The sequence below is a fragment of the Pezoporus wallicus genome, unplaced genomic scaffold (genome assembly GCF_028554395.1).
Source record: "Pezoporus wallicus isolate ANWC-B61680 ecotype Strahan unplaced genomic scaffold, APGP_CSIRO_Pwel_v1 contig_8747, whole genome shotgun sequence".
Lineage (NCBI taxonomy): Eukaryota > Metazoa > Chordata > Aves > Psittaciformes > Psittacidae > Pezoporus > Pezoporus wallicus.
In genome coordinates, this window is record NW_026641976.1 from 257,197 (window position 1) to 279,366 (window position 22,170).

General features: G+C 38.0%; 1 protein-coding gene across 2 annotated transcripts in view; it reads right to left on the reverse strand.

Annotated features, from left to right (window-relative positions):
• Nucleotides 1–22,170, reverse strand: part of DSCAM (DS cell adhesion molecule) — a 460,950-nt gene that overhangs the window by 15,868 nt on the left and 422,912 nt on the right. For both annotated transcript variants that reach the window (XM_057426358.1, XM_057426359.1), the window contains exons 28-32: nt 20,546–20,576; nt 14,789–14,904; nt 12,158–12,307; nt 8,218–8,415; nt 4,513–4,815 (exon numbers count right to left, since the gene is read on the reverse strand). In XM_057426358.1, coding sequence (XP_057282341.1) covers nt 4,513–4,815; nt 8,218–8,415; nt 12,158–12,307; nt 14,789–14,904; nt 20,546–20,576 — 798 coding nt within the window. The remainder of the gene's footprint in view (nt 1–4,512; nt 4,816–8,217; nt 8,416–12,157; nt 12,308–14,788; nt 14,905–20,545; nt 20,577–22,170) is intronic.

Here is a 22,170-nt window from a genome sequence, read left to right on the forward strand (position 1 = left end):
TTGCCAGGCTGGAGTAATAGGCCAACACAAACCTCATGCAGATCAAGAAGAGGAAGTGCAAAATTCCTTTGGAGGAACAACCCCATGCACCAGTACACGCTGGGGGCCACCCAGCCTCAAAGCAGCTTTGCAGAAAAGGCCCTCGGATCCTGCTGGACACCAAGTTGAACATGAATGCCAGGTTGGACAGAGCCCTGGGTGACATGGTCTAGTGTGAGGTATCTCTGCCCATGGCAGGGGGTTGGAATTAGATGATCTTAAGGTCCTTTCTAACCCTAAATATTCTATGATTCTATGAGGCAGCAATGTGCCATTATGACAAAGAAGGACAGTTGTAACCTGGGTTACAATACGAGTGTTGCCAGCAGGTCAAGGGAGGTGATGTTTCCCTCAGCATTGGTGAGGCCACACCTGGAGTACAGTATCTAGCACTGTGCTCAGCAGTACATGAAAGATACAGAGTCCAGATAAGGGCCACTAAGATGATTAAGGAACTGGAGCATCTCTCATATGGGGAAAGGCTGAGAGAGCTCTGACTGTTCAGCCTGGAGAAGAAAAGGCTTGGAGGGGTGTCTCATCAATGTATATGAATACCTTATGGGAGGGTGCAAAAATGATGGAGCCAGACTCTTCTCAGCGGTGTCCAGTGACAGGACAAGAGGCAACGGGCAAAACCTGAGACACGGAAGGCTCTGTCTGAACATCAGGAAACATGTATTTACTGTGAGGGTGAATGAGCACAGGTGCCCAGCAAGTTTATGGAGCTTGCACCCCTGGAGATACTCAAAACCCATTTGGTCATGGTCCTGAACAAACTACCAGAGGTGACTCTGCTTGAGCAGGGTGAGTTAGACCAAATGACCTCCAGAGGTCCCTTCTAACCTCAACCAATCTGTTATCCTGTGATGCAATAACTTCAGCAGAAATGTAGAGATGTGTACTACAGCATAATGCATTTGGCAGTCTGAATTATAAAAGAATAACCATGACAAATATCCAAATCATTCAGAAGTCCCAGTGCATGTCTCAGATTCAGTATGCCAAAATTACTTGGTTTCCTTATTTACTATTCACAGTGACATTAGGTATGACTATGATTCCACAATTTTTCATTACAAAGTTATTGCTTCTGCAAAATCCTTGTATTTTTAGCTTCTAGGTCTGAGCTGACTTCATAAAACTGATTCTTATTTCTTTAAACTAAATGTCAGGAAAAAGGTGTATAAATCCAGAAATCAGAAGCAGTTCTGCCTGCTGATGTGCATGTGCATGTGCATCACCAGCTGACTGGAAGGTAAAAAACTCTATTAGAAGACTTACAGTGGGCTAGAATATGAGGCAATCAACTAGTACACATTGCTAATTACAGAGTTAGAGTTGTACATAATATGTAGAAGTTTCTGAAAAGACAGTCCTAATTCATAGTTCTAGTGCTAGAAATGATCAATTACTAAGCTTGCCTAGACATCTGATGAGCCATCCAAATATAATTCAAGGTGATGGGGTGATCAAATGTTTTGATTCAATTTCTGAATTAAAATGGTATGGAAGTTGGGAATGTCACAGCATGTTGGTGTCAGCTCCCAGAGTACAAGTCATTGAATCTTGATCACTCCTTTCTCCTCCTTCAATCAAAAAGTGTTCAGGTTCCCTACTCCTAATCATTAACCATCTCAGTTTGGAGCAATCCTGAGGTCTCAAACCTGCTGGATACAGTGGATGTGTTTGATGAGCAGGAAGATGTTTTCCCTATATAGCTACAAAAGAATCCTATGAGATGCTCGAAAAGCAAGACAACAATCAGTGACATGAGTTGGGATGCCCTCAGAAACTCACAGGAAGTTCTAAAGCCAAGCCTCAGGCGGTCTAATATTTTACTTCCTCATATCAACACTTATGGTAGCAACAAGCTAAGAAATAGGTACTATAATAACTGAGTCAGTTAGGTCTAACAAAGTCTTCACCAGTAAACTCTACTGTTACCTTTCTTCAATAAAGTTGTAGCTTTGCCATTGGGTAGATTAGTTTTAAAATGTCCCATTTATAATTTTTTCTTACAGTCTTACTGAGATGGTCTTATAATTTTTGGGGATTGTTCTGAAAAACAAATACTACTTATTGCAGACTCTTAAACTATTGCAACAATAAAAGTTGCAATAGGTAGCATTAAAGGCAGTTTGAAAAGTGAGATCAGAAATTAGGATGGAGGAGGCATGAGTTCTTGTACAATATCACTTTCAATTAAGAGATCAAGTCAGGGTAGAAGAAAAGCAAAGCATCGTGAAAACAAGTAAAAGTTGTCTTGAAAGAAAAGGAATAAAGATGTGCTAAAGAAGCACAGTCAGTGTTTCACTCAAATGTTTTCATCTACTTAATCTAAATACCTTAACTTTTAATTTCTTCTCCATATTCCCAAATGTAGAATTTGATTAATTGCATTTGAATTATTAATTACTTCCACAGATTTTCTGAAATGGTGGGTAAAAGAAGAAAGATGCCCAGTAAGTCTTTCCTTACTGATTTGAACACTAAAAATGTCTGCTGCTATTACTGAAAATTCCTTCTACCCATATGTTTTGTTTAAAGCCCTTCATAAAAGGCTTTTAATAATATATCACTCAATATTTATGATCCAACATTCAATCTGCTCCATTGGAACACTCTATTTTTTTCAAGGTATTGAAGCTAAATATTAATTTTACAATATATTTTATTTTTTGACTGTAAAGGAAGGCTAATCAAAAAAAAAGCAGGTAATAATTCAAGCCATTTAAACTGAGCTGAAAAAAGTTACCAGTATGTAATTCACTAGAGGGGCTCATACGATGCTCCAACATGGGAAGCTTTTAACACAAGCACAGACACCAAAATTTGGTGTTGTATACCCTCAAGAAAATAATTTCTATATGGAATTTATTAGAATATTTCCAAATACTAAATAAGCATAAATAATGTATTTGGAACATGAAAGAAAGAGAGTAAGCTATTAGTTAAAGAAATGATAAAAAATGCTTGTTGACTGGAAAATGAGAGCTGCAGTTTTCTACGTAGCTGAGAATACAGATGCTTCCCTTTGGCAGAGCAAGGGCAAATATTTATCTTACTTTTTTGAGTTAGAAATGAAAAGTATTTCTATCTTTATCTATTTCTACAGCTCCTGGGTTTGTGGTTCTACTCTATGACTACACAGAAATTAGTGATTTCTCTCACTATTTTATTTTTCCTCTTATCTATCTGTATGACACACTAATTTCCTGCCTTGTGCGTTGTAATTTTCTGCCTTTGCTTGGTCTTTTTCTTTCCATGTTCCTTTAGCCTTCTCTAGCAAAATTGTTCATTATTTCTTTTCAGTGTTAGGTCCTGCTTTTGAATGACTTTCCTAACACCACTGTCCATCTTCCATTCCTCTGCCCTCCATTTATGGTGTATATTAAGCAAAAGACTATACTTCATTCACTACTCTTTTTTACATATATAAACATTACTGATTACTTTGTGTCTATGTAATAGCTCCACCCACGCTAGTAAAGTTACATATTAAAAAAAGAAAAAAAAGAAGAAAAAAAGAAAAAAAAAACCTAACCTAAACTAAAATAATATAAAAAAATAATGTTTGGAAAAAGCACACAAATATAATTATGCCTTTTTCCCATTTGAATCTTCCTTCACAATGTCACATCATGTATTCTGTAGCAAAGACTGACAAATTTTCTGAGAAGATTTTATAACGTATTTGATCTCAGAGTACCACAGGTAATCTACCTATGCTATTCTGCACCAGGATATCACTAGAAGCAGCATTATTTGTGAAGTAACGATTTGATTGAGTGCAGTAGATAGATGTCCTTCAGGCACCTTCTGTCACTAAGAAGTTGGAGTGTGTTTAAATTTGTCTGAAGGTAGAAGGCTCCATATCCCCTGAGCTATTGCACTGTCTCAATTTTCTCTATTTTTTATTCTCCCCCCTTTAGATAATCTTAGTTTGATATTAGGAGAAGTCAAAGGAAGAGTATAACAGCTTAAGAACTGAAGGGTTATTACATCTTTGACAAGCTAAAAGGCAGAAGGGATAGTACGTCTCCTACAATTTGTCTTTGTGAACTATTCCGATAATAAACCTTTGCTCTCAAGAGCAAAGTAGAGTATTGCTGTAAGACACTTTTTATTGGTGGATGTTTTGAGTTGAAGATGGGCATATGTACCCACATGCATATGGTCTTATTTATCCCAGAAGGGTCTATTGCCTAATGGCTACAGCAGTAAAAGAGTGGATTTGATGGCCTAGACAGTCCCCTTCTGTTCCTAAATTCCAAGTTCCTAATTTTTCTGTATGTGGGAAAATATATGCATATCTTATATTAGCTGGGACAAAAAGCAGTTATCTCTGCAAGTAGTTATAGGATGTATTGTACACTATCTTTCTTCCTTCCTTATACCAGCTCCTGTTAACCAGCCTAGGCATGGGGTGAAATGGTCAACCCAAGACCCAAAATGTTACCTCTAATGTCTCACCTGGTCGATGTGCCTTTGGAACTGCCATGTTCATCACTCGCCCTCCATCCTGAGGTTTGGGAGGGGATGCGGTAAACCTGCAAATCCCCGACTCTGATGGTGTGCTTGAGGTCAGGCTGTCTGTGTAGTCATTAGTCCCTGCCGTGAGCTGCTCCGATGATGTGTCTGATATGAAGCATTCTGTAATAGTGAACTTGGCATGTCTCAGCTGCTCTTCCATTTTTGCGTGCTCATATGCTCTCGCTAGCTCTTCGTAGGTAGAGGAGGCACTTTCTGTGGAGACCATGCTGCTTCTTGCTCGATCTAAGCATCAGGAATATACACAATGGGAGAAAGAAAACATCTGCACAGTCCTTTTTGGAAGAAAAGCTATGGAAATGATGTTTTTTCTTAATAAAATGCAGAGCCCTTGAAGTTATCAAGGTGATTTAAATGAGTCTGCTTCACTGTAAATGTCTGCACAATTTTTAGTTTAGCCAGTTACTTGATAATTACAGATAATCTAAAGTGAAGTTCAGTCTGTTAGTGTCATTATGAAGCTTAGCATTAAATTCACGGTTTAGAAGATATAACCTTTAATACACGAAAAGGGTTACTTTTTTAAAAAACAAGAAATAATTTCTCAAAAAATAAAAGTTAGAAACCCACAAAACAGATTTAGCAAAATAAGGAACAACTTCTTTAAATGATCTTTTTAATGCGTCTCAGATACATTTCTGTGAGGTGATGTGTAGGTGAGAGAGGATGGTCTTTCTGTACCTTTTTCAGTCTTGCATCTTTTTATTTGAGAAAGCTTTAAGGACAAAGGTCAAATATAAAGGCATTGTCTCTCTAGACACCAGGTAAAATACTAACTCATTTCATTCAGACCAAAGGTCTTAAGAATGCAGTACTTTGGCAGCTATCAGCCTGCAGTAATTCAGGTGCTTTTTTCAGGGCTGCTGAAGCTAATGGGGGCTTTATATTCGACACATAGGCTATTGTGACCTACAAGCTGTTCTTTTCTGCTGATGAGTTTCTGAGACTATCAATATTCCTTAAACAACACTACTATTGAAAGTGTAAATGGCTACTGATACATTAAAAAGTCTTCTGTAAACGCAGCGCTCATTTCTGTGGGGACGAATCACTGCTCTGTTGCACACATTGCACTTCTACTTCAGTGGGCTGGAAAAGCAGAGGACTTTCCGAAGTTCCTTGGCCAGAAGTCATGTTTCACCACAAGATCTGCACAATTTCAGACATTATTGGAGATGTTCAATAAACAGACCCAATGTAATAGCTAATTCATAAAAATGGGACTCCTATAGCAGCCAGAGGCAACTGTGTTGTTATTGCAAATCTTTATCTTTTTTATTATGTGCTATTGTTTTCACTCTGCACAAACAAAACCACTCCTGCCACTTGTAAATAGGACCATACATTATTTAAAATGACAGGTACTTTTATGATCTCCTGTAACTTGCTTAAGTTTTTGAGCTGGCCAATACTTAGCCTAGGCGTTTTAGTGTTGTAGGTGTTTTGTTTTTTTTTTCTTTGGATTTTGTTTGTGGTTTTCTTTTGTTTTTGTTTTTTGTTCTCCTCCTTTCCTTCCTCCCCCTGCTCTCCCCGGATGTTTCCTCCAGGAAACATCATTCTGCTTTCACAATTGAATTGTAAATGAGACAAAAATTATGTCTTTCAAAATTTCTGAATGCTTGGAAAGTCCTGGAAGGCCGCAGTTCCACAGTGCCACAGAGCAGGGTCTGTAAATATGATAATCATGCAAAAGACCTGTTTGGTCCATGAAGCTTGGTACCTTCAACTTCCCATATCTCATGCACTGGGGACACTATTCCTGCAAGAATATGCTTTAACACCTACTTTAGATTTGCTGAGAGCTCATCCAAACCCAGGTTGACCTTCATGAAACCTAGATTCATCAGAAAATTTCTAATGGTTTCTAGTTAGAACATTTGAACATAGTTACAGCTATGAACTGCTGCAATACATGTCTCCTAAGCGTAAAACCTACTGCTTTGTAAATCTGGAATTGTTTTGATAAGAAGTGATAAATTCTGCCAAATATCCACTGCATCAACTAGATTCAGAAATTTGAACTCCTTATTGGAAAAGTGATCAAATATACACATTAGTTCAATTGATGTCTGAATATACAATTTGGCTACCTTTGTTATGAAGTTTATTTGGAAATTTTAAACTTCTGATGTACTTAGATTAAACTAACTCTATTCTTTTCCCAGAAACCAAGTGGCATAATAGAGCTACATTTTGGCCAAAGAATCATGTTCTTAAGCCTGATTTAAAGCTTGCTATCCCTTACATAAATCACTTCATTTTCAAGGGTAAACACAGAGTAGGAAAGTAGCCATGTTAAAACAGATTATACAGTCTGTTTACAAAATTGCATGTAGTTTGCTTATTAAACCACATAGCTAATTGAAATCTCTGCCCTTTGCCGTGTGCATTGGAAAATATCCTTGCGTCACAAAATGTTGGAGCACAAGAAAGTGAAATATGGAATGTCTACAAAAAGTGTATAATTTTGCTGTATAGCTGTTAGAGCTGGTTCTTAAAGCCTTATGATAATTCTACCTGAAGAAATCAGGATGAAGCGCGACAGCTGGCTAGAGGTGTCTATTGAGCGCCATTGCCCTGTGGAGACAACATAGGTTCTTAAACTTGCAAGTCTGCAAGTTTAAGAGGAAGAATTGTGAAAAGACAAGAACCCTAACCTATAAATTAGTGGATGTAAGGTAAGTCAGATGCTCACTCTCATAGACAGGATAAAAACAGTCATACTGTTTTGCATGGTGAAAGTCCAATCACATCTACTGCTTTTTAGCTCTAATGCAAAGCGTTTTCATGTATCATACACTTTCACCCTAAAATCAGGATAGAAGGCAGGTAATTCCTTCTGAGGAGGGCAGAGTAAGCCTGGATTCACTTCTGTCAGGTACACGTTCAAATAGTATTTTACCTTTCTTTATATTTAACCTTTATTAGGTTTACTTTGTGACTACTCTTCTGCTTAATCATTTACTCATTTATTTGTCTTCTTACATTTGTCACTTGCTCAGCATAGGGCAGAGGAGAAATCTTTTTTATTCAGCTACAATTGAATTTACATTGTGAAGACATCAAGAAGAGATGAAGACTGCAGGCAGAATACGTATTCAGTGTCTTCCTACTTATCATATAGAGGAATAAAACCTATGCTGTTTCTCAGGAAAGTCAGAGCTAGCTGTTGCAGTATTCAGTGATATCGTCTTGGACTCTTTTTTTTTTTTGTTTTTTTTTTTTTTTTTTTTTTTTTTTTTTTTTTTTTTTTTTTTTTTTTTTTTTTTTTTGTTTTTTCCCCTGCTTAGAATAAATGCTGTGAACGTACTACATGAATGGGAAAAGGAAAATACTAACCTCAATGTAGCTCAAACCTTAAAACCATTCTGCCTATGACTCAGGCATGTTCTTGGTTGCTAATACTGCCCCTTTCTGGTCAGTGCCATTTCATGCAGCAAACTCTCCTACTTTTTCCTTCAGATACAGAAGTACAACATTTCAACTACAGGAAAAGATTGCCATCATTATTTTTCAAAGACCCCAGTATGCATGTGTGGCATGAGGAACCACAGGCACAATATTTACTGCCATTAGCAGCTACTGCCATCCCATTCTCACAGTGCAGCCCTGCGGAGAGCCCCGTACCTGTGTCTTGTGAGGGGCTGACGCTGTAGCTATCGCTTTCCTTGTCCACTGACCCTGTTGGTCTGGGTGTGGGCAGCCTCCAGTCTGTGGTGAGGGTGTGAGCTGATATGGTGGGGTGAGGTCTGTTGAGGGTCCACTGACTAGCGTAGCGGTTGCGAGCTGTGGGTCCAGTTTTGGCACTCCTCCTTGTGGTAGGATCTATGATGGAGAATAGAGAGAATCTTTGCCACTAGACTCTTGAATAGATAAGGAAACAAGCCTTGCCAGAAAGGGATGGCCACTGAAATCATGTGGGTTAAAAAAACCCTCAGAACATTTTTTGGGGGGTGGAAAAATGAACACTGAAAGTGCTTTTCATTACCAAACTGCTCTTGCTTTTTTGAAATACCTGCTTTCTAATGAAACCATACATTTAAAAAAGAGTGCCGCTGCAGAGCTGAGAGACCCACCAATCTCCCATTGACACATTCAGTATCCCTTTACTCCAACATAAGCAGTTTTCCAATACCAAACAGACATAAGCATGTGAAAGAGCACAAGGCAAGTAGATCTAGCTGGAGATTTCACAACACATCTCAGGAAAAGCCGAAGGTAAATTATCAGCATAGATAATGTAGAAACACCCTCAGACAGGTATCTAGTCTCGGTTTGTAAAAAAACATATCCTAAGCAATGTGGTGACATAATTTCCTATTCTGAACATTTTACTAATACTTTTACTGTATTATGGTATTAATCATCTACAGATTCCCTCTTTTTTTAACAAGTAGCCAAGACATAAAACATAACCTGTAATAGTCCCAACAAAGCCTCAATAGGAACAGGCTGATAAAGATTTGTCTGTTTAAAATAAATACATAAATTTCTTAAACTTTAAAAACCATCTGCTACTTGTTGAAGGTCATCAGTGTTTGATGTTTTATTTTTATTATCCTGGAGATAATACGGTGACCACGAGAGTAAAAGCAAACTATGTGCCAAAATTGACCTCAATTTTGTTAACAAATAGCTCTTCTGCAAAAGTGAGTCTTGCACTCCCTAACACAGCAAGTACAATAGAAAAATCATTATGTGGCAAACAGAAAGTGACTAAATCAGCACTGAAGTATTTATCTTCAAAGCTTCTAAAAGGATATTATTAACGATGGTGAGAAAGTGTATTAGAAATGAAAAATTCAAATCTATTCAAACATTCTTTGACATTCAAATGGTGAAGTTGTCAGTCTTTGAGATAAGAGACTTTAGCAGAAGCAATTTAAAGAAAAAAACAATACCCAGATAATGACACTCAGCACTGCTTCTGCCTGAGCATTCCCAGTAAGTATTTTTATTCTGCTGCTACAAAGAATCAAGGTATTTATTTATAAATACCAGCTATGGTCTGATCCTTCTCCCGTTTCACATCTTCCCCCTACAGCAGTGGAAAAATATGAAGCCGGTGCCATTGATAATTGATCCTCTTGGGAGTGCAACACATAGTTGCCTCACATGGTTAATATCCAAAAACACACTTGGCATGACCTGACCTGCCTGTCAGTGTAAACCACTGCTTGTAACAGCTGTGGAAAGTTGGCACAGGGCTGTCATGTAGCCAAAAGTGAGACTTATGCCTGCTTCGAGAGAAGTCATGAAGGACAGAAGAAGAGTGCTGCTAGAAAAACTCTGCACAGTGCTGGGTCTGGCTGCTTGGTCTGCATAAGAGAAGGACTGGAGAGATTTAATCCAGGTATATAAATACCTGGAGGTGAAGTGCAAAGAGGACAGAGCCACGCTCTTTTCAGTGGTGCCTAGTGACAAGATCAGAGACAACAGCCACAAAGCAAAATGCAGGAGCTTCCCTTTGAAAATCAGGAAACACTTAACTGTGGGGGTGGCTGAGCACTGGCGCAGGTTGCCAAGAGAGGTGGTGGAGTCTCCATCTTTGGAGTTATTAAAAAGTCACCCAGGTATGGCCCTAGGCAGCTGGCTCTAGCTGACCATGCTTTAAGCAGAGGTGGTGGACTAGCCAGTGCCCAGAGGTCCCTTCCAACCTCAGCTGTCCTCTGATCCTGTGACTCAGTGGGTTTTTGTCAGGAATTTGAAGGAGGCAGGAGAGCACACAGGAGGTCATTGCTCATCCTGTTGAGCATGTGCTGAGCAGTAGCTCTGCACCAGCTGTGCTGTGCTTGCATAAAAGACCCTGTAGCACAGATGCAGCAAGCTTCAGAGCTGCCTGTGTGATGGAAAACAGCGTACATCTGGTGCCCTGGTTGTTATGCCAACTCTGCTGTCATACGCTGAAACACAACTGTAGAGAGCTGAGGTGAGCAAGACAAAGGTTTAGGGAGCATACCTCTTTTATAAATAAATACAAACAAACTAGAGAACAACTTAAAAAGTTCTGCAAGGGAATATTTGTTCATAAGTGAGCGTGAGTGTGATCAGAATGGATTATCCATAACCTCTGAGGCAGCCAGCTGGTCACTTCTCCCCTCTCTACAAGAGAAAGCCGTGGGTCTAGACAAAATCTCATAGTCCAGCCTCTGTCAAAGCTATATTAGGGTCTTAAATCCAGACAAGACTACCTAAAAGTCTCTGAACCAGTCCTGTGAGGTGCTGCAATCAGATCTTTACTGCATAATAAAAGCAATGGTGGATTTCTACTTCCAAAGTTGAGCTGGACATAGATCGTATTCTTAGACATGAGTTAAATCCAAGTGTAATTTGAAGGATGTCTCTCCCTGCCTTCAGTAAAATGAAGCAGATAACTGCACATAGGAAAGACATTAGGTATATGGAAGGTGCTAGTGCTATAAAATGCTGTGGTACGATACAGGCATGTAATTTAGGGGTGGTGCCTTTTTCCTTATTAAAAAAGGCAGTGCTGGAAAACAATGGAGAGTCTGTCATTTACTCAGTCGTGATCTGCCAACCTAGTAAAAATGATCTGATGATATTTTTGCTCTTGGAGAGCAGGCTAGCCAGCATGTACGTGAACTAAAGGAATGAGACAGGAGTGGTACCAGAAAGAAAACAAATATTGTATTTTCTAATTCAAATGCTATGACTCTCCATAGATGAAAAACGGTGGTACTAATCTAGTCCTCAAGAAATAACTACCCATATGTTAAAACTGTCAGAGTCAGAAAAGCAACAAAGACAGGACTAGAACAGCTACCATTTATAACAACTGGGATGGAAATGGAGGTGAAATTCAGATTTTTCAAATAATCTGTATTCTAACAACTGATCTTTCAGCATTTATGTTCACTGAACTCACCAAGTAAACAAATTCTGAAATGGTCAGTGAATAGAAAAATTCCAAGAAATTTTAGAAACTGCACACTGCTAGTGAACTACACTTTGATAATATTACTAACTCATACATATTCCTCACTTTTATAGATAAGGAACACATTTATAGGAGAAATAAGAAGACAGTTTATTAATTTATGATAGCATTTTAATCACTGTAAGAATAACTAAGCATTAATATATCTGGGAAAAGTAATTTACCATAACTAAAACTGGAAATACAACTTTTCAGAAAAGCAATAATGAGAAATTTATTTCTCGACTGATGGAGAGGTAAGGAGGGAAGATGTATTTTGAAATACAATAAAGATTAATCACTGAGAAAAAATATATTAGACATTAAAAGCCATTAAGTTAATTTACCCCATAAATTCCAGATATGAAAATCTAGCATGCATTTGGTTCAATGAAAGCCAGGTGTGAATTATTTCAAATTACACCTATATTTCCTATGCATATTCAATTTTTACCATATTGAATTACGAAATGCAATTGTATAAGAAATGTTCTCTGCTGACCTAAATAGATTTCTTTCAACTTTCAGACTGAAGAAAAAAAAACCATGAGGATGCAAATGCAGCAGAACAGTACTCATTTTCTTAATAGCTTTCTCCTTTTCAGATAACATATTCTCTTATATGCTTACTTGTTCCTGGTCGGGCATCAGAAACATCCACTAGTGGTCCTGTAGCTTGTGACACAGACTGGTAATGTACCGTGTGGGTGACAGTCAGTGACTTCTGTTTAGACGTCTCTCCAAAGTCAGCATCAGTGAGCAGGACTGTTGATCTGTCATCTGTAAGTAAAAAAATCCCATTAGATAATGAGTAATGAATTCGGGGTTTGTCTTCATAAAAGCTTCCCAGCAAGGCTCCAGATTTATTTTCATCTTGGTGCCACCACTGACAGGTCTATTTTCTCTGCAGGTCTCAAGATGGCTTTGAAGTGTGTACCACAGCTTGGGAGGCTCTGGGTTTAAACTCAAAGTTCATACAAAACTAAAGAATAAGTGTAATTTTCATGTCTGTTGTGATTTCACCTTAGAGATGTGCAACTGAGACAGACTGTTAAGCACCCTTCCAAAAAGCTACTTTGTGTGTAATTATTTTTGGCCCTAAATCCTTCTTTCCATTCTTCTGAACACTGCCCTCTTCCTTTTCATTTTCAGAAAGCTCAGCTAAACCTTTCAACAGCATATTTATTTATTTTTATTAATATGATTAGTAATGTTCTCAATGAAATTGCCCATGTCTTCCCAAAAAGAGGTTGATAGGTTTCTAACTACCCCTCTACAAGTCAGCTTTTTCTCCAGAGACAGAATATTGCGGAAGGGATGGCCATGACCCAAGACAGTTCTTAGGGATCTGCTTATTTTCAAGTATGTGAGTACTGTAGTGAAAACCTTTACTGCTGCATGGTTCTGCTGCCTACCGCTTCCCCATGGAGTAAGATACATTCACCAGATTTCTACTCCGACCTTGATCCCTGCAGAGAGCCAGTGCTATATAGCACTACTATTTTTTTTTTTCCAGTTGTGATCTCTGTATTGTATTTCTTTCATGCCAAAGAGGAAAGTGGTCCACTTGATCATAGAAGGTTTAACAGCAATAAATCTTGAACTTTGTGCTTGCAGAACACCTATTTGGATACTATCAGACTTCCTTTTGCATTCTTTACAGTCTTTTCATCCATCCATAACAGTAATAAAAGCCACAAGAAGTTCATGTTATGCTATGCTACACTACACTATGGTATGCTACACTATGTATATATTTGCAATGTATTTCTAAGGGCAGCAGTGGGGCTTCTGTGCATTTACCAGTCAGCAGAGGTTGATCCTCCTCTTCTAAGCATTTCTTAGCTTTGTTTTTTTTTTTTAACTTGACAAGACACCATTAAGGCAAACAGTTCTGCACAATAACATAACTAGCATTTTTTACCCAAAGAAGGCCATAAACAGAATGAGCATTATGAAATCGAATTACTCTGTCTCTGGCAAAATATGAGCTCTTATTCAGGTTGGGAATAAAGCCTCTTGGCAGTAAACTATGTCAAAGACCGCCAAAGTGCCTCCTTAGTCTGAGTGCTGTGTAGAGAGCTTGCTATTATCAGGCACTGATCGCATTAACATAGTCAAGGCACTAATGGTATTTGTTCTATAACTTCCTATTTTTCAGCAACTAACTCAAAAGTAAAAACTGTCTTTAGGATGAAGCCTGGCACAAAAGACTGCATCACAGAGGCAAACTTTGTGAAGGTCAGATCAGCATTAAAAAAATATCTTTATTTCAGGTGAAGCATGGGCCTTCTTTTCAAATCTGCAGCCCAAACTGAAATGTTCCCTGAAGCCACCCCCATACCAGACTAACAGCAAATGTGACGGGGTACAGGGCTAAAGCAGCTTGTCTCTTCCCAGTGTGGGCATGGATGGGAGACGCAGAGATGCTGATCCCTGCTTGCAGAGTTTCCTCTTCAGCCACACCATCCCTGAGATACCGTTACATTCTCAGCCATCACAGGCTTCTTCTACACAGATTTTGATCCAAAAAAAGTTAGCAGTCTAACAAGAACAGTCATTCTGAAGGGTCTTGCCACAGCGTGTACCCACACAATCATGAGATCAGGTTATATTTTTATTCTGTTGAGATTTCAGACATGCTGTGTTTAAACTATTTGGAAAAAAAAACCACCACCAAACAATTCTGTTTTTTTTTTTTTATGACAGTTCAGCTATGTGCCAGACACATATGAAACCTTGTTGTTTTTTGTTGTGTGAAACAGTTTAGATTTGAATTTTACATAGATACACAAAAGTTGAAAACTGATCATAATGTTGAAATGCCACCTGCTATAGCAGGTGGATACAGTATGCAATATGAAAGTTCCAGAAGCTGGCTGTGGCAAGTCTTTAAATATCAATATTTTAGTTTCAGAATTTCATTTTCCTTATAAGTAATGCCAGTGATCCAACTGCCTAGTCAGAGCCAAGTGGGAAATCAAAATGAAAATCATAAAACTGCCAGTCTTCATTTACATTTCCTTCAAAACAGCTTCTTTTTCCTAATGTCCTGCATTATTTTAAATACTGTACTGAGATTGCTTAAAGTGCAAAATGACTCAAAGGGGAGAAAAATATCAGTTTTCTCTTTTCAGTTGGCAAATTACTTTGTAGCTCTTTTTCTTCCTATGTGCAGTGGGGAATATGTGTGGGTAAAGGAAGTCCACCTACAAATGCCTGTTACATTAACCAGTGAAAACAATCCCAACAAGAGTTTACCAATGGTCTCCATTGTGTCCCTCTCCTCAATCAGTAGTTGTGCTCTGGGAATGTCTATGTGCATCCTCAGTGTTTGCTGCTGCTTATTAAGCGTATCCGATGTCCTGGTGTTCTTGCTAAAAACAAAAGAGAAGTAAACACATTAACATTAAGCCTAAATGATGAGATACTTGCAAATGTCCTCATTTAAAATCAGTCCAGCTCAAACAAAAAATATTACCAGTGGATGGTATTAATTCATTGCACATGACAAGCAGCTAGATGAATGCACAGTGTTGAGGGATTTAGACAATTCTTTATCAGTTAAGTATCTCCTGAATATTTTGTATCATTTGCTTCAAGAGTTGTCATAAAAAAATAATTAGTAAAAACACTTTGCACGATGGACCTTTTCTTTCATTCCTCATTAATATGAATAAAGAAACACAAAGCTGCTCAAATAGGTTAGTAGGAAAATGATGCCTTGAGTAATTTCTAATTGTTTATTTTTTTTTTAACTTTTTTTCATTCAATAGAATCCAAATACCACTAGAAGTGGTAAATGAAAAGGCAAATTAATAACTAGGGTTTCTATTAATAAATTGCATAAAATAAATAAAGGTTTTAGTCCCACTGATGTTCCAAGACTAAAATTGTAAGTCTTATCTACACTCATGGATTATTTGCTAATTGATTGATGCAATATTCTAAAAAAGAACATAAACCAATTATTCCATCATCATGCAAATTGAAACAATTTCATTTTGAAGTTTGTGTACCAGAAAATGACTTCTTAAATAAGCTGTCTACTGAAAGCAAATGAAAATGGTTAGTAAAATTGAGTGCTACAATCATTTCTAGTACAGAGCTTTCAACAAGAAACCTTGAGACTGCACTAAAATCCCAGGAACTTTTTGCCCTTTTAGATGTAATTACTCTTTGGAGGAGAAAAAACATTTGCAAATACTTCCTTATGCAGGGAGGCTGTGTAAAATTAAGATAAATCAGCCTGTAGTGTGATCCAAGTGCTCACACTTCAAAGAACTTTAAAATCCAAGTGGAGGCTCATTTTCTAATATAAAGTATCTGTAGATCACAGATAACTCTCTTTTGGCAATGGATTATTTTTGTTAATGGAATCAGAAGAGGACTATTAACCCGCTTGATGAGCTCGCTTCTTCCCTGACCATGAGCCTCTACATAGAACATTAATGCATGTATGATTAGCCCACATCTCTTGACAATTTGCCTTAACTTTCTGTTGTATCTCCACGCGAGAAAGACATAAGTTGCAGGTTTAGAGTTTCCCCTAGAGTCCTTTTAGGTGGAATTTCTGTGGTCTGTAATTCTGCTCCAAATCCAAGAGTGAGATCTTCAAGTCACACAGGCACACCTTTCTGGCTGATTCTGGCTTTCTGTGCTTTTGCGTTCCCCAGCATTAAGACTATATATGCATCTCAAATTTTAACATCTCTGTCTTTACCTAGGGGGTTAGGTGGTATCATTGCCATCATGTACGGCTGGATAGCTGATATGCATTCAAATAGCCTACAACTGGCGTTTCATTTAATAATTACGGAAGCAAAATATAAAGAGAGCTAACCAAAGGCTGCCAGATTTTTCTCCATATATAATCAGTGAAGACTAGTAGTCACAGTGGTTTATTAAGCACATGAATTTTCAAAGATGTTTAGGATCCTAAAATGCAGATAAATTCCACATTGACATTCTCAAAGACTCTGCAAAATCTCTGCATTGATTCAATGCCACTCTCTTATTGGTTCCCATTCAAGTTGCTGAAATGCTAAGAGAATTAGAGACTAATATATTATCTTCATGCCAAATATGCTTGAATACATGTCCTTGAAAAGTTGTATTACTTTGGGCTTGCTCAAGATCATAGAGCAAACCTGTGATTAAGTAGGAACCCGAATTTCTGAGGTCCACTTTCAATTCATAATCAATAATTCAATAGTTGCAGGCTACATGAATGCAATCAGACACATACAAAATTTGTGCAGTACATAACTGAGTCTAATAAATTCATCATTGCACCCCTCCTTTGCTCCAAGAAACAGGAGACAAAGGGATTAATTCCTCAGAGAATGCAGATCCCAGAATCCCAGTGAGATCTAGCAGCTTTTCTGCAGTACAAATACTATACATTCAGATACATTATGCACAGAAAGTATTGCACAAAACCTATTTTTTGGACCATGGGGAGCAGGAGGACAGTTCCCCAGTTTTCAGTTATTCTGCTCACCTGTTAAGAGAGAATTCTGAATCCCACTTTTGGCTCCAGGGATAGTTTTATGCAAAGTAAGTTTGAAGGTCCTTCAAGCTAGAACAGGAATACAAGCCTCTCTATATCACAAAAATTCCTCACTATGCTTGAGAGCTGTTCCTTGTTTTGTGTGATCTCTGTCCCCTTCATTACTGGCCTAATTAATTCTTCTGTATGCAGCAGCATGGTGACATGGAGCGTCCAAAAACAGAACAGAAAACTGGCAGTAGCAAGAGGGTTGCTGCTGATTAGCATGCCATCTTTTCTGGCTCAAGGAATTTTGAATTATTTTCTGCAGAGGTCCATAGCTCAACCTTCAGGTTATAAAATCCTACAGTGCCAACAGCAATTAAGTGCCACTAGGACTTGGCAGTGAGGCAAAGATTTTTAGTATTGCAATTTTGAAGTTTGATGCCCAAGGATTTTCTAGCCTGGGAAAATTCAGGAATCAAAGTATTATAACAGCCTGGTGAATGAGAAGCTGTCCTGGTTTTAGCTGGAACAGTTATTTTTTTCTCCTTCTTAGTAGCTGGTGCAGCACTGTGTTTTGGCTTTAGTTTGAGAACAATGCTGATAACACACTGATGTTTTAGTTGCTGCTAAGTAGCACTTACCCAGATCAAGGACTTTTCAGTCTGTCATGCTCTGCCAGTGAGGAGGGGCACAGGAAGACTGGAGAGAGCAGAGACAGGACACCTGACCCTAACTAGCCAAAGGGGTATTACATATCACAGCACGTCATGCACAGTATATAAACTGGGGAGAATTACCCAGAAGGGATGGATCACCGCTCAGGTTGGGCTGGGTATGTGTCAATGAGTGGTGAGCAATTGTATTGTGCATCACTTGTATTTATTGTTTGTTTTCCTTTTCCCTTTTAGTTTTATATTGTCTCCACTTGTTATTTCCCTTATCGTTGTTGTTATTATTAGTAGTAGTAGTTCTATATTATAATTTACTTGAGTGAAAATTACTGTAAGCACAAGACAGGGTTAAACTTATCAAGCTAGTTATGCTAAGGGATTTAATATGGTTCTCTCTTAACCCAAAGTCATTCTGGGTACTTGGCAGAGAGTCAAGCTACGTCACAATTTCCCATCGTCCAAGCTGGTTGTTGTAGAAACATATGGAAAACTAAATCTTGTAAGTAATCAGCTTGACAGGAATATCTGTGGAGAAAAGATTCCTTGCCTTGTGCTCAAAATTTGAAAAGTCAGTCAATAACTATACTGATTCACAGTGAAATGTTACAAAGAAGTTGGCTGGACCCACCCAGGAGAAACATAAAAAAAGCCGTGATTGTATAACAGGAGACATTTTTATTTGTGAGTTTAAGGTATCGGCAACAAGTTGGGCAGCTGCCATTAAACTGCTAAATTCTGGGGCTTATCCTGTGTCTCTTTTTGATTTACACAGCCAAAGTCAGGGACTTTCAAAGCAAAGAATAAAGCTCAATTCTTAATCCACTTTACAAATGCTCACAAAAATCTCCTCAAAGGAGAAGCTCTTTCCATTTCTCACACCTTCCTACCGAGCAGGGAATCATCTTTTCTGCTCTTTATCCAATACTTAAACAGCAAGGCACAACCCACAGCAAACCCTAATTCTTGATATTTGTATCACAGTGCATTTTTGTGAAATCAGAAAGATATAAACTATCAGGAAATTTATACTATATGATTATTGCGTTGGAGAGAACTTATTATCCTTTGATTATTAACATGCTAAATCTTCAGGAACATCTGGTGATTGTGGGTAGCTCAGGTTTCCATTGCAGGTGTTTCCCAGATTTATCACAAGTGAGAGAGCATTTTACCTGTAGAAAGCAGGCTCCCCAAAACAGCATCACTTTGAGAGCTCCAAATTATGACATGTGTGTAGATGCAGGCCTATATCCCCTAATTCCTCTGAAGTCTTGTTTTACTAGTCATTTGCCTTTGTTCATATTTTTAGAAAAGAAATATAAAAAAATGAATATTTAACAAAAACAAGATAATTTGTTAATAAATGAGATGGGAGAAACTGACTTGATAATATTTCAATTCAGGTGAATGGAAAAGCAAAAAGAAAGGGTGGCAGAGGAGATACCTAGAAAATCAGCTCTGAACTAAAGGCTGGGAAGGGACCTGACTGCTCTCTGAACGTATTGGGTGGGAGTTGGAGGTGGGGACGCAAAAGAAGTTCTTTAATTTGAAGTTCGACATTGGCAGAGGCAAAAATGGGTCAAAGTTAGGCACCTATGTTGGCAGTCTGATGAAGCTGTCTAAGTGTCAGAGGTGTGAGACTGAAATGGCCTTGCAGAGGCAATGACAAGAATAGTGAACCTAGCCAGGGCTAAGGCATTTACCAGTTTTTCAGAGGTGTTATGTGTGGTTGTCACTGGTATTAACTATCTTAGTCCAGGAGTTTCAGGCAGCCTGTGCTGGGTTTCTTTAAGGAATAGACTTGCTGTATGCTAATCTGTGTAGCTTTCTGCTACACTGAAAAATATAAAGAGCATATCTTCCTGATGTTGCTTAAAACTGCAATCTGCTGCTAGCAGGGGTTTCTAACAGGCAGGTAGGAAGTGTATGACCTGACTGGCATGACCAGTCTTGTTACCATCAGTGGGACTATTCAGATGTATTTGCAGACTGTTGGTGTAAAGCTGAGTTGACACTAAAACCAACCTTCACCATGTCTTAGGTAAGTATAGTCTTACAATAGCAGGTGAAATTACTCATGGGTGAGGAAGCTTAGAGTACAGTTCATTTGGTAAAATATCTGACAACTCAAACTTGTTGCCTTAAAATAAAACCAAAACTCATTTATACTTAAAAATAATCCTTTGGTGATCCCATTTTCAAATACATGTAGAAATTTTAAACTTTGGACAAAACAATAAATATTGAAGATATGAGATTTCTGTCTTTGAAAGAATTGTGGTGCCAGGATAGTTATTCTGTTGCATTTCAACAACTGAATTAGATTTCTGGATGCTGAACTGATGGAACAGAAATGAAAAATAATACAGGGATTTATGTGCTCTTCTGTACCTTTGGGTATATACAGCTAGCAATAGTGAATTACATAAATATAACAAATGTTTAGAGGTACTCGCATCCAAGCATTTACTGACTTTAATTAGATGATTTCTGAAAAGCAATTACTTTGGTTCATATTGTGAAAATGTTTTTCTGAATAGGCTAAATATCCAAACAGACCTACACTGCTTCTACAATTTAATCCACTAACACAAGTGCTCAGTTTTTTACCATTGTATTCCCTCACAGATACTATTCACATTGTTTTCTTTTTTCTCCCATTTCTAACCATCAGTTAGTTTTTAGCCAACAGTCAAATAGTGTGCTTTCAAGAAGGATCTAGGAACAGAAGGTTCTCAGAAAAACTCAAACAGAAACTTCTCTGTCTCTATAATAATGTTTAAATGTAATGCCATAGTTGACAGATATTTTTCAATTAATCAATTCAAATTTTAAGAAATCTATTCTTACCTCATAAGCATTTCAGCCAAACTCTTTGCATCTAGAAGAAAACAGAAGAAATGTCATCAGAAGAGAAGATCTGTTTTACGGATTTATTATTAGGAATTTATTTGAATCAGCTGTAAGACCACTGTTGTTTCTCAGATCAATGGCAAGAATGAAATCATCTCTAAAAGTCTCTACTTTTGATGAAGCTGCATTTATGCCCCAGATATCCCTGTTAAATTCCTCAGTAGCACCAGAAATGCTTACAGAAGTACAAGCTACCATTAGCTTAACTAGAAAAAACTGCAGAAATGTAATAGAATAAGGAAGAGTTTAGCAAATAATGGGTATCCCTTTTCCTTTATGCCACGGTTAGTAAGTGAACAGGTGAGGTAGGAAGAAAAAGCAAGAAAAAATTTCGACATCCATCTCCAGGTAGAAGCCAAACCCAAGCTGGATCAGCAGTTGCCAACCTGCCATTTCCAAACCAAACCTGACTGCATGGAGGTCTGAACAAGGTCTCCAAGAATTCAGCTTTTTTGATTACAAGAGAGGAAATGGCACTTTCCCACATGGATCAGCCCTACAAAATGAGGTGCTGCTGTAGGAAAAATAGACCCCCTGTTCTTGTTATTGCTGCTATTGTTACCATAAAATCTTTTAGGGGTATAGTTATTCTGGTACTTATCAGGTCCAAAGACACAGCTGAGGGCTGTTTTGCCCAGTGTTATTCAGGTAGATTTCTGTAAAACTTTATCAACATAATAAAATAATTTCTATAGTATTATTTAGCAAAAGCAGACAGCTATGCTTTGTTCTCCTGCAGTCTGCTGCTAAACAAACTCACTTAAAAATGCTGACTCCAGAGTCCTTAAGTTTATCACACAGCAACAAAGCAGCCTTTTGTGCAACCAAGTGAAGCAAATCCAAGAAGAAAACAATTCCAAGTTCTAAGTCTTTAAGCAAGTCTTCTACTATGTGAAACTTTAAATTTCTTTTATCTGCTGCTTCTAAATCTACCAGAACCAGCCAAGACATTTACTGGATTTGACTTTGTTTTCTCCATCTCACCTATTTTGTTCCTTAATCACCTCTTGGATATCCTTCACCTACAACAACTTACTTGCTTCTGATCCTATTAAATATCCTGCCTTTAAAATTCAGGCAGAAATAAATTACCATCTCAATGCATCGCTCTGGTTACATTTGTATTTATTTTCTATTCCAAGTCATGGTGTTTTCAGCAAACTTTATGATGTTTCTCATTATTCTAGCAGCATAAGGATCATGAACAGACTATGCACCCATTCTCCCTCTAGAATACATAATAAGAGTGATCTAACATGTAAATATTGTTTTAATTCAGCTAGCACCTTTTGTGATGCTATTGTTTCCTCCTTAAATAAAGGCCATAGATGCCAGTGCAAGTACTTCACAACTCAAGAACAGCTGAAGGGACAAAGCTGAAAGTTAACTGGTCCAATGTTGTTCAGTTTGCTTTTTAGATTTGTTTACCAGGATTAAACAACAAACAACTTCCCTCACATGTTCTCAGGTGCAGCACAGCATATGGTCGTGTTCCATGCTGCATCTGGAAAAAATGTTACTTTCCCACCATTAAATGTATGTGGCACGCGTTCAAATGCTGC